Raw genomic sequence first — 15,089 nt, forward strand, 5'->3', positions numbered from 1 at the left:
CCAATCATTTAACTTGGTAAATGCAACATTAAATTTGAATATGGGTCAGCAGCAGTAAAGACAGTCTCACCTTACTCAACATATATCATCTAAATATAAACACAGTTATTTGAACAGGCAATATGAGACGTAAAACAGCCTGCAGCAATAAGGCTACAATCCTGTAATGTTACAGTCTAACTTACAGATGACATCCTTCACATGCTTAAGAAGAATTTGTTACCGTAATACTATAATAAATATATATTGTTATACTGTAATACTATAGTAAATATAAACACAATTTCTTTACTAAATCAAGTTTACAAAGTTGCAGACTTTAAGAAATGTCTAACCTGCAAATTTCTATGTTCATCTATAAGCATTTGTAGAAAGATTCACTAATTTGTAATGCCAAGTATCATAAATTCATTTTTCAATTACGTCTTTTGACTTATGCATCAGTATCAGAATCATGTTACCTAAGATTTCAATAAGCTTATTTCCTAGTTAAATATATACTTGTTATTTCACAGTTACTGTCAAGTTGCACCTCCCCAAATTAACACCTCAATATCCCACTGTGCATGCATCTCATCTGTGCTTCCATAAGCAAAGAAAAATTGCTTAGAAACATAGGAGATATTGCCATGCACAGTATTTGAATAATGCCTATGTATGCTTTCCAGTATATTACCTCATTCATATACTACTGAAAACTTGCAGAAACTTAATTGTCCTGTTCCCAGAGGCAATATCCCTAGGAGAATATTAACTTCAGCCATTATTAAAATGGATTCTAAATATATGCTTCTGTATGGTAATAGCATATACAGAAATTTTTCTGATTGGTCTTGTAAGAGAAAGAAGTAGGAAAAGTTGGAGCTACAAAAGGCTAACATGAAAAAGGAAAAAAAGAAAGTCAGACATATACAATCTTTAATTACTTCTTTACGGAATCATAACTTGTTTCAATTTTTCATAAGATTTTCCTCAGTCTTGGAACAGACCATTACCAATTAAACTGATTTAGTGAAGAAAGTAAACAAATGGATACTGAAGAGACAAAATTAACCTCTTATAACAAGGGAACCTGCTCTACTTATCGGAAGCTAGTCATTCCTAAGCAGATACTGAAGTATAAAGTATGTAATACAGCCAGAAATGTGCAAAACCCCTCTACATTTTACTTTAAGCTAAGACTTGTTACCTCAGTCTCAAGACTGTCCTTCCCTCCTCGTCCCCCTGCCCAGTCTCATTTCTTAGCTTTGCTCTTGGTGCATAAGACAGGTCTACTAACCAGTATCAATGTCCAAGCTACATCTGTGGCAGAAGAAAAAAAAAAAACACTTTTTTTCTGTACTGCTTCTTAAAACCTCATATTAAAGGTATGACCTGCTCTGGTGACCTATTATCTTAAGTGCTACTACAAAAGAAGGACAGGCAACAGCTTCAGGGAGCCGGCTCCAGCAACATTCATACACCTACTTTCAGGCTAACACTTCGCCACAACAGAGTCATGCAAACCTGCCCATCTCCTCAGCAACATCCTCCTTTTATGTTCATTTTTCTTTCTCTCATCACAGACTCTTGAAATAAGCTGGCATCTCCAACCATAGACATTTCACTACAGAAAATTGTTTTAGCGGATGCTTCTCCTCCACTTCCGTGTCAAATGTGATTACAAGCAGATAGGGGAAAAAAACAACCAACGGATCCAAACAGGTATTCTCATGTTTTTGCAAATACTAAGTGGCCCTGTTGATTTGAAAAGCTCCATCTTTTCATTTCTACATTTTATATGACATTTAAAAATTGCCCCACTCAATTTCTTCAAGTCAGTCTTTGAATCTAAGAAAATTCTGTATTTAATATCAAAACTATGATTTTATTAATACTGTATCCCACACAACACCTTCTACATACACACACAGAGTCATTACTCAGAAGCACAGCATCAAAATCAGCTCTTTTCTTAAAGTAAAGAAAAGACTAGATCTAATCCAGAACTGTATCCTATGGGTGCACACACACAAAAAAAATCAGTGTAAGGTCAAAAAAGTATGCCCATCCACGAAGTTAACCACATAAAAGACGACCGTCCTCCACTACAGCTCCATTTTTAATTTGTGAATTTGAGGAAATGGTGAAGAAAGGCAGGAATATATCAGAACTACCCTACGTTCAGTGTACTGCGTGGTAGCTACCTCCTTGCAACTTTTGCATGAGGGATATCTAAACAGGCCTGAATCCTGACCTATGCCAATCAAGCTTCTGAGGCTTTGCCTCATGCATGTTCACACGGCGAGTCTATTCTTTGCTGTTTTAATGGACACAGCGTCAGATAACTTTTCATCAGACCACTCTTGCATCTTCTAGTCAAGATAAGGCACAAGACACCATTACTAGCAGCAGCTTTTGTTGCCAGAAGCCAGAAAAAAACCAAAACCAAACAACTTGCCCTGTTCCTTGAATTTCTTTCAAAGCACTTTTTTTGCTCACCATTATAAACAACTGCCCATGCGTTTCGCTCTGATGAAATACAGCAGTCCCTTTATCACCACACTAACAATTTTGAATATTTTCCCCATGAGTAGTGACAGACAGGAACCACTTTCCAGCACTGCTCGGGCACTGAGGCCCTGTGATTCCCAGTACATCACAGGCTGGCAGAGCCACATGTAAAGGAAATGGAAACGATTTCAAAGGCAATTTGATAGGATTTTTCTTAGAATTTTGTTGAAATTTTACAATGTTGCATTTTGACAAATCTATGGAGAAGCTTTCTTTGGGAGATTTGAAGCAGCATTTCACTAACTGGATATTTCCAAGAAAAGAATAACAACCATTTAATCTTCCTTGCTGGGTTTGAGAGACTGAACCCTTTGCTTGACTTACTATCATTCCACATTATGCCTCTCACTTATATTCTTCTGAGTATGCTGTCCTCAGCTCAAGCTATAAGCAGCACAGAGACTTAAAAGCATTCTTTTAAAGATATACACACATTTAATTCATTTATGTAATAAAAAATGTGAGGACCCCCTTTGTGAGTGCACTGCAGGCAGCAGATGGCTTTAGTTCTTTGGTTTAATGACAGAGTTGTTCCAAGTTGAAGACTGCAGGGGTGCAAAGACACTAAATTTCATGTCCTGGACTATTGTAATGAAGACTTTTGTAATTAAGACTACTGTAATTTAATGAACATTTTGCAGTGAGGTTTACAAACAACCTTGATGGATAATGCGTTCAGACACATTCACTCTGGAAAGTCTGATGAGGCAGTAAGAATTATCCTCAGATAATTCTTTTCAACAGCATAAAAGACTGCAAATCCACTGGAACGGGATTTGCCCCAACCTGGATTGAAATGGGGCAACTAAAACAGGTATCTTTAACTGCCTCTGCGCAGGCTGCTGCACTGAACAGGGCAGCCAGGCTGGTGCTGGCAAACATGCAGCACAGTCAGTCCCTCACTGCTTAATAACATGGTGCTATGTTTATGACTGCCAAAGAAATAAAATCTAAATACTCAGAAGAGTTTTATCTTTATATAATCAGGTTATCCTTGAACTTGCAAGCAGAAATACAAATCCCAGTGAAGCACAAAATCCCTGTAAGAATAACTTGTATTTAGTTGCGTAATACCTACAAGCCTCAATCACCTATAAAGAGATTTTGAATTCAGACTGAAAAGTTTTATAGTCCAGTCTTACAAGGAGAAAGAAGAAATTCCAGGGGGAAGGGGGAAGAGAGTGAGAATTAACTGTACACTGTTGGGTAGAAACGTATGCTATTTACTCTAGCATATTACTCAATTACTCTAAACTTATCTAGACTTTGAATATTAAATTTAAGACTGCTCTGTGACTTCTGTCTCATTCTAGAACACACAGAAGACTATATTCTTGCAACCTGCTACCACAGGAAGAAGGGATATTAAATTTTATTAATCTTCCATTCAAACTGGAAATAGTAGCAAAAATGATGATTCTAAACATGAACAGAACAACAACAAAACCCCAATAGTTTGCTCAGTTTGCTCAGGTAAACTGGTAGCCAGTCACTCAGTAGAAGTGACCTAACTAATGAAGTCTGATCAAGATTAGATCAGGCTTGATATGACAGATTTCAATGTTTAAGTATAAAACTTGAAATCAGAAGCAAAAAACCCCAACCATGTCTAGGCAGAAGACATGCTGGTTTTCTTTTCTCTCTCTCTTTTTTTTTTTTTTAATACACTAAGCCCACAAAGCATTCCAGGGTAGAAAAGATACGTATTTTAGTATTTTCTAACAAATTATTTTTACATTAAGTAAAATTAATAATACTAATCCTCTCTGCAAAATTGATGTCTTTCTGTTTCAATTGTTGTATATCCTTATGAGGTCAAACAAAAGAGAGCCAGAAGAGTTAAGCTCTGGGAAAAGATTCAATTAAATTACTGGGATTCCTTGCAGACATAAGCAAATTTAGGTACTTAAGGTTGATCAAGTCCAACACTGCATTTTCACGGGAAGAACATGACAAATGCAACAGACATCCTCATAGATTTAAAAAACAAAACAAAACAATACAATGAAAAAACGTAGAGCTGAGTGGAAGTCTACCCATACCAGGCACTGCCAAAAGGCCCACAGAGGTGCTGTATGAGAGAACCAGGCAGATTTACATCATATATAAGAACTTCCCATGCACTCCCTTCCACTTTAATCTAAATATCACCCAGATTTAGGAAGCATCCTTTTGTCTCTGCCACCAGTTAGTTCTCTTATTTTCTTGACATCTCTATAAAGAATGATTCATGCTTGTCTAATGTTTACTAGAGGACTGTGTTGGTGGAAAACAGTCACTCTCTTCCAAGACTAACGTTAGAAACTATTCTTGACCAGTTGTCAGTGAATGCTATTGAAGTCTCTCATAAATTGTGTTTGCGACTTTGTCACTCCTCTTGCCATAACAACAAGTACATATGCACACCAAACCCAAGCTTAAACACAGCAGACCAAAGCAAACATTTAGACACAGTAAATTCTAATAAACCTATGGCATACGAACTGTCACTTTCCTCAACACACTGACCCAGCTTACAGCCCACTAATGAGTTTTCTAAACTGAAGTGGCACTGCCACCTTAAGACACAAGGCCAGCATTACAATTTTCACTATACTACACTAGTAAAAAAAAAAAAAAAGATTAAATTAACTTCACTTTCTGAATTTTTTTCAAAAAAGGTATTCGGGTAAGAAAAATTCAAAAATAAAACTGCACAAGAAATGCACTGCTTTAAGTCATTTTATCATGTTATTACTATCTTTCTTAATTAAGCAGCAATTTAGTTAAGCAATTTAGCTTAGATTGAGCATTTTAACATTCAGTAAAAGTAATCACAGTGAATCAAGGTTCTCCAATTCTGTCCACAGCAACTGCAAAACTGCTCTACTTTTGTAACTCCTAACTTTCAGCAATAGTGATAATACTTGTAGTATCTAGCCACAGTTATTGTGATATTTACATATGGAAGGACTTTTAAATACACACATCACAAAATTTGATTGGGTGACAGCACAGTTAGAATATTGAGGTAAAAGTCTTGTCAACCTAGCACGAACTCTGAAGAACGTAAAGAAGTCAAGCCATCCTCTTATTTATCTACAAATGTACTACTCCATCACTGTGTTGATGATATGCACACCAAAAAATTCTTTAACTTCGGACAAGATATGAATTAACTTCTAAAAAACTATTTCCACATTATTATACTGGAAAGAGCAATCTTACCTTTAGTAGAATACGCTTCAGCAATCATCCGTAGCCTATATGGTGGCACTGCAGCTAGCTGCAAGTCATCAACTCCAACTCTGGCATATGTGTTCAGAGCTTCTTTGTAATCACCTTCCACATAGTTTAACTTGGCCATAATTAGGTTAGCTTCTTGTAGGAATTCTGGCTAGAAGGAAGAGGAATAAGAAAGGTTTTTTTTTTCCTGGGAAAACACATCTCATTCTTTCTCATAATTATTTGTTCTGTTTTCGGTATATATTCACTGTAGACACCCTCAGGATATTTCTTGTAACAGAGCAACAAACCAACAAAATTCTGTCTTCATGTAGTATTTGTGAAGCTTGCAGTAGGGGGTGAATCCATAAAATCTCACTCCACCAACCTACTCAAAAGCACTACCAGTCATTTTAGATTATATTTATTTACACATGTACCAGAAACACCTCAGACAGAATCCAGCTTTGCCAGGTGACAAAACTATTTAAAGGCAGCCTATCATTACTACCCCTCCAATGATTTTTTCCTAACACCACAAGCACAGTTGGAAATAACATAGCATCAAAACTTAATGATAATGTTCCACAGCCTATATATTTAATTCGCACAATTTCAAAGTATCAGGGCAGAAGAAATGTCTTGGAAAAAGGATTCATGGAAGAATGAAGAAAGAAAAGGAAGAGAAATTAATACTCTCACAAATCACAGGAAACAAAATGTTTGCAGATCACTGCAATACAAGGTGCTTTTGATCTCTGAAGAGATGGACATTGAGTACAGAAAAGATGAGCTGATGTAGTAGCTACAACAATCGTTAAGTAAAAGAAGGGCCAGAACGGTTAAGAACATCAAAAGGTTATGACAGAAAATGCTCTCAAGTATTAACCTCACTTTCCACACCCACAAACATAACTTAAGGAACCTTTCCTGAACACTTAAGAGACTATTACAGAAATTTGTGAAGTATTTTGCATTTTTTTAAAACACTTCTATTTAATGCACTACAGAGAAGGATATATTTATATAATCCAAAAAAAACTTCCACAAAACAGATTGTAAGTACTTCACTTAAGCATCCCAGAAGTCAATGACAATTTTCTTATTCTTCTAATGAAAGCAGATTTGAAAAAATTATCTGAATAAAAATCCACGAAGAAACAAAGAGCCATGAAATAGCATAGTACTGATGATGTTCTGGGAGCAGCAATGATAATGAAACACCACACAAGCACCTCCCACATTTTTCACCATGATCAGCAGAGTACTCCAGTCAAGTTCAGCTTTTCTAATTCTTGCTCAGACTGACTTACATACCTTCAGGTTTCCCCTATCAAGCGCTGCTGTGAGATGTTTCCTGACCTCAGTCAGCTTTGGCCGGGGGCCCCGTGGACTACTAGTCTGTTTTAGAGGGTTTTCCTTCAAAAATTGTTCTAGTTTGGACTCCCCAAGAAGAAGTTCTGCCATGTCATCTGTAAATAAAATCAAACACATGAAATATTAGAAATCATCTTATTTTGCTAACATTTCAGTGGAGGCAGCCATTGCCTGAATTCTAAATACAAACTAACCAAAACAAACACAGCGTCACGTATTCAGATTTAACACAAGTCACATGGTACTTTGTTTTACTTTTCAATATATCTTTTACCTGCCTGATTTATTGTAGAATCAAATCTCCTGTGCTCTAAACTATAATGAATCAGAACATTAACCTGAAGTCAGGATTCTCTTCTTTCTCCTTAAAAAGCAACACTTGATTCAAAAGCCTTATGTAGCTTTCTGAACGTGACAAGATATACTTCTGATACTCACTTTACCAAAAAAATGATGTGTTTCACAAAATGCCTATTGTAGTTTCAAATATGAATACTAATATTGGATTACTTTATGCAACTAGTTTTAAGTTACATGTCTCTCATGATGACTTTGATCACCATTGTAATTTGGCTGTAAGAATGTAGATGTCACTCAGACCTTGTTAAGGCTCCAGCCATCCCAAGTCTTCAGTATGAAAGTCCATTTGTCATCATTCTCCTTGTTTCTTAGGAGGCTTACCACCACTTCTCAGACATGAAGGTACAACATAATACCAGGCTGCCCAGCAAAGCTGCAGCTAGCACATTTGCCAAAACTCAAGAAACTGGTCATCTTCTACTTTGCCCTTATCCAGGACCACTAAACTTATTTTACTGAAACATGTTGAGTAGTTCTTCTAGTGAGAAGAGAGATGTAAAAGTCATCACCTCACTGTCTGGGACTTGAAAAGACCAGATCATGTCTTGCAAACAATGTCTGAATAACCCAAATTTGAAGTAACAATAAATAAAATAGATTTTTAAAAGGCAAAAGGCAAAAAGCTAACAATCAGAAGAGTGCTCACCACCTTGTAACCTTTAGCACTCTCCTTAGAGGTTATGGGAAGGGACAGAAAGACCAGGACATGCAGAACTCAGTGTTACCGTGGAGGAAAACCTTTCCCTTGGGAAGTATAAAGGCATCAGCATTATCTCGCCTTTTAAGTACAGCAAATTTCAGCCTCATGTCAGCTGGACTAGTGTAAGACCCATGTACGATGTCATTATACAGTTAAGCTATAAGGACCATCACTGTCCTGTAATATGTCCTATCAAGTAGAAAGACAAAAACCTAAATTTTTTTTCCTTAAAATCTCCAGCTAACTGCTAATTCTTAAACCACAATTTCTTCAAGAGAGAGTTTAAGAGACCAGACAAGTAGCAAAAGCATCAAGGGAGTGCTTATTTTGCCATTTGGTTTTTTTTGGTGTTCTGGGAAAGATACCTATGGTAATCTGGACATTTATTTGTTCTCAACTACCATTCCCTCATGTTTTACTGTTTAAACACTACTGCAGAAGGGAAAGATCTCAGCATCCAGATAAGACAAGCCACACCACATACGCAGCCTGGTTACCAGTCTGCTTAATTTTCTGGCTTTCAGACCATAGCTGTCAAATTCCTCAATCTCAAATTTGCAGTTAACAGTTCCATTCCTTTGCCCACCAAAGTTTCTCCTGATTATTCAGTTATACTCATCTCTAGATCACACAACCTCAAATAATCTGAAGTGTCAATTTCTACATCCACTTTCTTCTTTTAAGCGCACCTTTATGCCTCTTCACACGTGTTTTGTTTTGCCTAAACTGTGCGCCTTCTGCTCAGTTCATCCTCCCAAAAACACTGCACTCTGGATACAGCTTTGATACATGCTAGCCAAAAATATCAGTTCCTTGAAAGATAAGGAAGGGGAAAACAAAGTATCTCCCTGGGGCACCATTACTTTAGAGACCTTGAAAAAAACACCGACACTTGGCATCTTTCAAATACATATTAAAGGCATACAATTCCCAGTTAAAAAAAAAAAATTACTACCACTCAATAATACAGCTACAGTATAACAATGAAATCTTATTACCCACTAACTGCCAACCAGAAAAATGCTTTTATTTACCTCTTCAATGCTCATATGGTGAATGGCACAGTACGATGTGCATCAGTAAGTCCATCATACAATTTGCACATCCCTTAACAAAGAAGTTGATCAGTTTATATTTGATTGAAATGTTTTCATCTCAAATGCCTGATGTATAGTTTAACAAAACAAATATGAGAAACTTAAGTTCTGACAAATATAAAGGCTCAAAGTTTGGACACTATAGTATTTTAGATACAGCTTAGGGTATACTGCATTGAAGGCTAGCTAATCTCCTTGCACACTGGAAATTTAACGTTTCTGAGCAGAACTAGAATGAGAACATTCTACAGTAAAGACGAATTATTTTGATAATGCACAAGAAACCCACTGGTAGCTGCAGCAGGAAACAACTGAGTTAAACAGGACTTTAGCACTTGGTCTATCAGGACTGTGCACACTTATGACTTAATATGGCTTGCAGAGTCATTCCTGAGTTTAGCAAACCAGGAGGAAAAAACAATTCTTAACTACAGCATGAGTTTTACCCATGCGTTATATCACAGTACAGTAGAAAGCAGGGAAAGGGACAGTAGATGCTCTCAGCATAAGCACCTGGAGGGACCAACACCAGGCTTTGAAATCTCTTGTCCACAGCCTCCACTGCTCTACCACCTCATAGCAGCAGCAGCAACCACCAGCTCTGACAGTCGTGATCACCTGCACTCCCCTAGGAAAGGGCCCAAGCCGGAGATCCCATACTGCCTCCCACCCCAAGACACAGGCCGGAACTCTGGCAGGTTCGGAGCCTGCCTGAAGACTGGACTGAGGTTGGCCAAAGGTGAACAAACTACACTTTGCCCTCTGGAGAAGAGCACAAGAGCCAGCTAGAAACATTCCCTCTTACTGCACCCAGCTCATCATCCTGGACCACACCACTCATGTGTAATTTGCACAATTGCCATTTTTAATTTCATAGGCTCTCAAAACTCCTGTCATTTGAAGTTTCTTCTACTATATTATACCCAAAATTTTAAATCCTCTGACAAAATAAAAGTAGAGAAGGCCCCAGTTTGCTCCCATGCATTCACAATGTTATCAGTTTAATTCCAGGAATTTTTGAAACCATTTACACTAATTTTGCTACTCTTCTATTGAAGTCTGTTCAGTAAAAATGAAAAATAAAAGATATTTCAATGGACTAAGTGAAGAAAAAGAAATAAGAAACATACTTCAGCATTAGGGCAGGCAACTCAGGATCACACCCAGTTTTGAGCATTTCCACAGATTACAAAACCCCTTCGGACAACCTCTCCCAACATTTGACTGTTCTCATTGTGGAAATTATTTCCTTGCTATCCACTCAACATTTCCCTTGCTGCAATTTTTGTCCATTGCTTCTGATACTTCCCACTGTGCATTTCTGAGAAGAGGCCACCTCCATACTCAAGGGGAGGGTGGAAGATGGCAGCAGTAGGATCCTCTCCTAGCCTTCCCTTTCTAAGATTTAACAAATGCAGCTCTCAACTGGTTCTCTTAGGTCACATGCTTTCACCCCCTTATCATCTTCGTGGTGCTCCATAGGACTAACTCTACTATACCAATGTCTTTCTCATGCTGGGGAGCCCAATCCTAGATACAGTATTCCAGATGGGTCTCGCAAGTCACAAACAGTAGCAAATAATTTCTCTCAAACTGCTGACTATGTTCTTGCTAATACAGCGCAGTGTGTGCTTGGTCTTCATTGCTGCAAGGGTTTGCTGCCAACTTACACTCCCTTTGGTGTCCATTAGGACCTTCAGATCCTTTTCTGCAAAGCTGCTTTTTAGCCAGTTGATCCCCAGGCCATACTCATACAGTTATTCCTTCTCATATACAGGACCGTGGCATTTGCATTTGCTGAATATCGTGAGTTTTGCCATTAGTCCGTTTCTCCAGCCTGTTGAGATCCCTCTCAACAGCAGTCATATACTACCCTTCAGTTTTCTATCATCCACAAAACCACTGAGGGTGCGTTCTCAATACCCACCTCACCAAGAAAAATACTAAACAGTATTGACTGCAGTATCAACCCAAAAGGCCCCACTTCTAATACGTCAGAGATACGATTTTTTTTTTAACCTGTGATCAAACCTCTGAGCCCAGACAGTTTTCCATCTACCTCCTAGTCCACCTGTCTTTTCAACTGAGTTACAAGATATACTATGGGGAACTGTGTTCAAAGCCTAGACAAAGTTGAAGCCAACAATATCCACTGTCCCACTTTATCCATGCAGTCAGTCACTTCTCATCATCACAAGCTATCTGGTTGGTTAGTCCTTGATAAACCCATGTTGACTGATCCCAATCACCTCCTTATCCTTCCTACCAGTTTCCAGGACACGCTTCCTAATCTTCCCAGGGCCTGAGGTTAGGCTGATCAGCCTGCAGTCCCTGGATCCTCCTTCTTGACCTTCTTACACATGGACATATTTGCCTTTTTCCAGTCACCAGGAATCACCCTCGATCACCAGGACCTTTAAAAAAATGACAGTGACCTCGCAATGACATTGGCCAGCTCTTTCAGCACTCTGACACAGCCCATCTGGGTATCAGAGACTTGCATATGCCCCCTTTGCCTAACACAGTCATCCTCTGTCAGGGCATAATGCTTCACTCCACGAGACTTTTCCATCAAACAGAGTAATTTTCCATCAATATCAACAGATTTTCTGCAAGCACTGTACAGTATACTAAAAAGCATAAATGGTACAGACAATTGTCACTTGCTGCAATGAAGCAAATTTTCCAAGAGAAGAAATAAGCTACAGTGAGATTTTTTATTTTTAAAGATACTCAGCATCTATTTTGTTAACAGTCTGTTTTCTGCATGGTCTTCCTTTTCCTTCAAAAAGAAATCTTAGCACAATTGATAAAAATCAACAGCTTGCATAGCTTCATTTTCAAGGTGCAAACTAAACAAGACATTAAACTGACCAAACCTAAACCTGACATTTCAGACCAAATCCCCTTTGTTACAGCCTTATTCCAAATTCCACATTTGATTAGCATAGCCACAGTATTATTATAAACAAATAGTGGAGTCAGATATTATGACCAATACTACCCTGCTCAAAGACAGCTTTAGCATAGCACTCTGTAGGACTGCACTTTATGCAACTACTCCATCTCTATGGAAATCAAAAAGTGTAAACTGCACGGACAGAAAATACAGCTGATTCTGTGCATCAGTGCAAGGCAGGTTAATCTTTGGTACAAGGAATTTAACATGTGCTGTGTGAAAGGGTCTCAGAGATCAGAGGCCTGCTCCAAACTTACAAAACTGTGCTTCAGAACATGTTCACAGGATGCAGTTATTTGCCTTGCAAAGAATAGGTCACTGAGGGGTCCTTTCAGCACAGGCATTTCACTAATAATATTCAGAAGACTCCAGAGGGTGTTCTGAGTACACAGTCTTTGTTTATGAGCCTCTTTAAAGAGGTGATTAAAAAGAAAGAGTGGGCCTTGAAAATAATACTTGAGGTCAGCATAGAGAAGAACAATGAAGATTAATTTTGTTAATTGTATTTTTAAAGCTAAGTGGTGACTTAAAAATGCGTAAAAATATGTCAAACTGTTTAAGTTTTAAGGGATGTGCAAGTAGATGCTTCCTCCCTGACCTGCACTCATCAAAAACAAAGTATTTCATGTAACAAGCAACATTCCTCTTTTCTTTTATTCAGTTTAACACATCGCCGAGCAAACTTCATTTCCAAAGAAGGCTGAGGAAACACGAATGTCAAACATCGCAAGGAATCCAAATGACACTCTAAAACCTGTGCTTTGGTTCAGGAGCTGAAATATCAAGGCTGTTTGCAATGAAAAGAGTGAGGTCTATCATTGACATTCTTCAACACTTTGAACAGCAGAACTTCAAACGTGCCAAAGAAGAAAGTATCACACATGCCTTCCCTCTCATATGCATTCCTTTAAGTAGGTCTCAAAAATTCTTCCAGTCCACACTCCCGTAATAATCATTTCTTTAATTAAGTTAAATACAGTAGATCTGTCTTTATGGAGAGACAGGTAAAAAACACAACTAGACTGTGCACCAGCTGCCAGAGATGTTTTGTTTACATAAACTGCAGAATTGTCATGGAAGCATGTGAAACAACTAGTTTGGATGGTTACAATAGATTAGTGGATATCCTGAAGAACGGGTTAGACACCAAGGAAAAAGAAAATAAACCTTGCACTGTTAGGTGTGAAAACGCTTTCCCTGAGGCATGAGGATTCTTAAAATGAAGGGCTAAAACCATCCCTATTACTAAAGGGGGAAATAATCATTTTGCCTGTAACCAAAAACAGCACTGGCACATGCAAGAGCAGAGTGTAGCCATACTCCCCTCCGTACTCCAGTTGTTCAACAGCTGCACCACAGAAAGAGGAAGACCAGCTCTAGAAACTCTACTTCTCACCCATTTGTGGGGCCTCAGTAGAACAAGACAGGCATAGACACAGATCCAGCACTCAAAGTTTGTAAGATTATTCCTTTCTTGTACATAGCAGAATTTCTCACACTGGGGAAAGTAAGAGGAGAGAAGCAAGAAGCTGTCTCTGGAAAACTTAATTTAGCCTCCCTATCTCTCTTCCCTCTCTCACCCTCCCTCCTCCATCCTATGATAAGTTTCTTCTCTCTGACAATGACTTGGAAAAAAATTATATTGTCTTTAAAGACAGGACACAAGCAACAGCAAAGCCTTAAGTTCTTGTTGGCGCATACTCTGAAACTATCCAGACACCTTAAGACCAGAATCAAAGTAGTCTATAGCACCCAGATATTTTGTCCCCATCACTGATGCAAGTTAGATAAGCTAATGATCCATACACTAGCTAGGGACAGCCACAGTACAGTAACATGTATTACACTTTCCTTTAGAGGAAAGGTGAGAGAGGAGAAAACAACAGCCACAACTTACACACAGATCTGATTAAGCATCAAAACAAAAGCTGTTCTTCTAGGTCACCCATATACAGCACAACTCGCCCTTTCCCTGTACCAATGCTACATATCATGAGACAAAGCAGCACACAAGAGAAAGTTACCATCAGACTGGCTTCCATCACAGAAGTGCTGCCCTCGCTCAGCTGCTGGTCACGAACACTGGAAGACAACAGGGCACAGAATGCAAACCATAAAAGTTACTGCAAAGCTGGATTTTCTTATTTACCGAGTCACTCATCTGCTAAGTCTGTTGGTCAGGGCCAGATACTGGCAATAAATTTTTAAATCTAATTCTGACTGAGAGAGTGCTTTATTAATAAAGCACTGGCTCGAGGCATGTCAACCATTCTGTGCCAGCAAGATCGAGACCCAGTGGTGCTTATAACAAAATTCCAATTATGTGGACGTTTCTGAAAGAAACCATTTATGAAACAATAGCTCTAGCAGAGTTTTTAATCAGTTTCAGCTATCCCTTATATCCTGAAAGAACATAAGTAATGTTTGAGAAGAAATTGCTTTTCTTTTTCTTCCACCACAGTATGAGTGATCTAGATTATACTCTTCTGTGAGACACTTTATAAAGACAGAATTAAACTGTGTAAAGTTTTTAGATACCTTAAAGTCTAACATTCTTTCAGCCAGTCCAAATAGATGTTTCAGAAGAAAAAAAAGACCTGTTAGCAAAGAGTTTCAATACCATGAAAAACAGTTTCCCACTTTTAGAAAATTGAGATAGTTATGGATCAATATAAAATCATTGATCAAAGGAAAGACTCCCTCTCATTCATTCATTCATCCATTCCTCTGCTGAAGAGTTCATCAACAAGAATTACTTAGTAGGGTTAGGGGATATTTGATGACTTACATCACAACTGCACTCCAGAACCATTTCCTAACTGGAGAAGGACAGCTTAGC

At 38.2% G+C, this 15,089-nt stretch overlaps 1 protein-coding gene across 3 annotated transcripts in view; it reads right to left on the reverse strand.

The window, feature by feature from the left end:
- TTC7B (tetratricopeptide repeat domain 7B) overlaps positions 1-15,089 on the reverse strand; it is a 149,767-nt gene that overhangs the window by 120,907 nt on the left and 13,771 nt on the right. For 2 of the 3 annotated variants that reach the window (XM_068398038.1, XM_068398037.1), the window contains exons 2-3: positions 7,075-7,229; positions 5,761-5,929 (exon numbers count right to left, since the gene is read on the reverse strand). In XM_068398038.1, the coding sequence (XP_068254139.1) occupies positions 5,761-5,929; positions 7,075-7,229 (324 nt within the window). Of the gene's footprint in view, positions 1-5,760; positions 5,930-7,074; positions 7,230-15,089 lie in introns of those variants that run through there. The other variant, XM_068398039.1, reaches the window with a different exon arrangement.

This window comes from Nyctibius grandis, chromosome 4 (genome assembly GCF_013368605.1).
Source record: "Nyctibius grandis isolate bNycGra1 chromosome 4, bNycGra1.pri, whole genome shotgun sequence".
NCBI classification, from domain to species: domain Eukaryota; kingdom Metazoa; phylum Chordata; class Aves; order Nyctibiiformes; family Nyctibiidae; genus Nyctibius; species Nyctibius grandis.